Source organism: Pteropus alecto, unplaced genomic scaffold (assembly GCF_000325575.1).
Source record: "Pteropus alecto unplaced genomic scaffold, ASM32557v1 scaffold86, whole genome shotgun sequence".
Classification (NCBI taxonomy): Eukaryota; Metazoa; Chordata; class Mammalia; order Chiroptera; family Pteropodidae; genus Pteropus; species Pteropus alecto.
In genome coordinates, this window is record NW_006442109.1 from 34,196,177 (window position 1) to 34,198,288 (window position 2,112).

Here is a 2,112-nt window from a genome sequence, read left to right on the forward strand (position 1 = left end):
GCAAAACTGATCAGAGGGTGTAGTGGGGAGCAGTGAGCCGGAATAGCGACACCACTGAAGAGCACTCTTCTCCTGGCCCAGGGCTGTCATAGTTTGATCTAATTATATGAGTCATCTGACCACCTTGCTAAAAACAACACTGTGACTTTTACCTGAATTGCCATTATTTTTCTTCTCCAGTGTTACCTATTCCACATGTACGTCGGGGTGAGAGCTGGAGGCGGCATCGGCGATGAAATCGAAGACCCTGCTGGTGACCCTTATGAAATGTACCGCATCGTCTTTGACATTACATTTTTCTTCTTCGTCATTGTCATCTTGCTGGCCATCATTCAAGGTACGTTTGCCAGTTAAGTACAAGCAGGGCTTAATCTAGTTCTCTTTAACTTCCTACATCTATGACATAATTGTTTTATATAAAGGGGTTTGGGCATTCCTTTACTTGTTAATGCAACAAACATTTATTGAGCATCTACTATATATGAGGCCCTGGCTACATATAAAGCCAAAGACACAGCCAGGTACCAATACAGGCATACCTCATTTTACTGTACTTCACTGAGGTTGTGGTTTTTACAAATTGAAGGCAAGACCTTCTGCCAGCAAAAAAGATAACGAGTTGCTTTATTGAGAGACTCACTTGATTGCGGTGGTCTGGAACCAAACCTGCAATATCTCCGAGGCATGCCTGTACAAGAAACTTGAGAATCCTGACAGCAGACCACCCCTTCTTTCCATTCCCTACTCTGAATTGATGAGTTCCTTCTCATTCTGCTCCCTAGAGGCTACCTGTGCCTAGTCTTGCCCTCATCATTTTCATCCCAGGCAATGGGATGGGGAAGGAACATAGGAGCTATGAGATGTGACAGGTTTTCTCTTCTTTGCAGGGAGGGGGTGGGATACTGATAGTTAGGCAACAACTTATCAGGAATTAGAGGAAGATGATGAATCTAGTTGGAGTCACACTTTGCAGTACCTGGAAAACATGCAGGTGTTGAGGGCTAATAAGCAGTTAACTGTAAAAGGTTTTTCAAGGGACAAGTCTGAAATGGAATAGGATAGAATATAATACATATAAACACAAAAATAAAACAATAGAAATGAGACTCATCGTGGCACTGGTGCTCAAAGGTGTGGGTGTAGAGGCGATTTCCCAGGAAGAGCAGCAACGGGACCGAGGAAGAACCCTGAGACACATCAATGCCTGAGGGGCTAGGAGAAGAGGGAGAGCCATAAGACAGAAAGCAAATGAGCAGAATGTGAGAGGGAGGGACAAGTTTCTAGGAGGAGTGAGTGGTTAACACAGTGCAACTGTAGAAAGGTGGAGGATGAGGAACAATGAGAAGCGGTTAGCCAAGATGCAGCATTTGAAAACAAGTAGATTTTGCTGATCTTGTTTTCCTTGAATAGTTTTGCCTGATGATTTACTTTTTTACAAAACAAAATGGGCTCTGCCATTCCTTCTATCATTCCTATACCCTGAACCCCTGAATAGATTATTTAAAACACTTTATCTGTCTTCATATTTAAAATTCCAGGTCTTATTATTGATGCTTTTGGAGAGCTAAGAGACCAGCAGGAACAAGTGAGAGAAGATATGGAGGTAATGTTCTCCCAACAACTCATCCCGACTCCAATTTTGTATCTCACAGCAAATATAATTTTTAAACAACAGGTTCTGCTATTACTGAGGGCCGGCCCTCGGCAAAATTACCAATGAAGTTTTCCTTGCCTGTCCTCTTCTAGGTGCCTACTACCAGCTCTCTGTTCTGCACTATTCCATGCCCCTGCCCTGTGCTTGGGCAGGAGCAAGTACCCTCAGCTAGCTAGGATCTAGGTGGGTGGTGCTATGGAGTAGACGACTAATAGTCTGAAGAATCTCAAATATTTTTCAGTGTCTCCCAATTCAAGCAGAGATCACCCCCCTTTTTCCACTGCCTGTAATGTCACACCTACTAATGCCTGTACTACCTGTTATTTTTCTAGACTAAATGTTTCATCTGTGGGATTGGCAATGATTACTTTGACACGACGCCTCATGGTTTTGAAACACATACATTACAAGAGCACAACTTAGCCAACTACTTGTGAGTACTCTTGGTCTATAGAGGT

General features: G+C 43.1%; 1 protein-coding gene across 1 annotated transcript in view; it reads left to right on the forward strand.

Moving 5' to 3' along the window:
- Positions 1–2,112, forward strand: part of RYR3 (ryanodine receptor 3) — a 331,058-nt gene that overhangs the window by 324,982 nt on the left and 3,964 nt on the right. Inside the window, exons 100-102 of the mRNA XM_015595855.2 lie at positions 181–337; positions 1,539–1,603; positions 1,987–2,087. Of these exons, the coding sequence (XP_015451341.1) occupies positions 181–337; positions 1,539–1,603; positions 1,987–2,087 (323 nt within the window). The remainder of the gene's footprint in view (positions 1–180; positions 338–1,538; positions 1,604–1,986; positions 2,088–2,112) is intronic.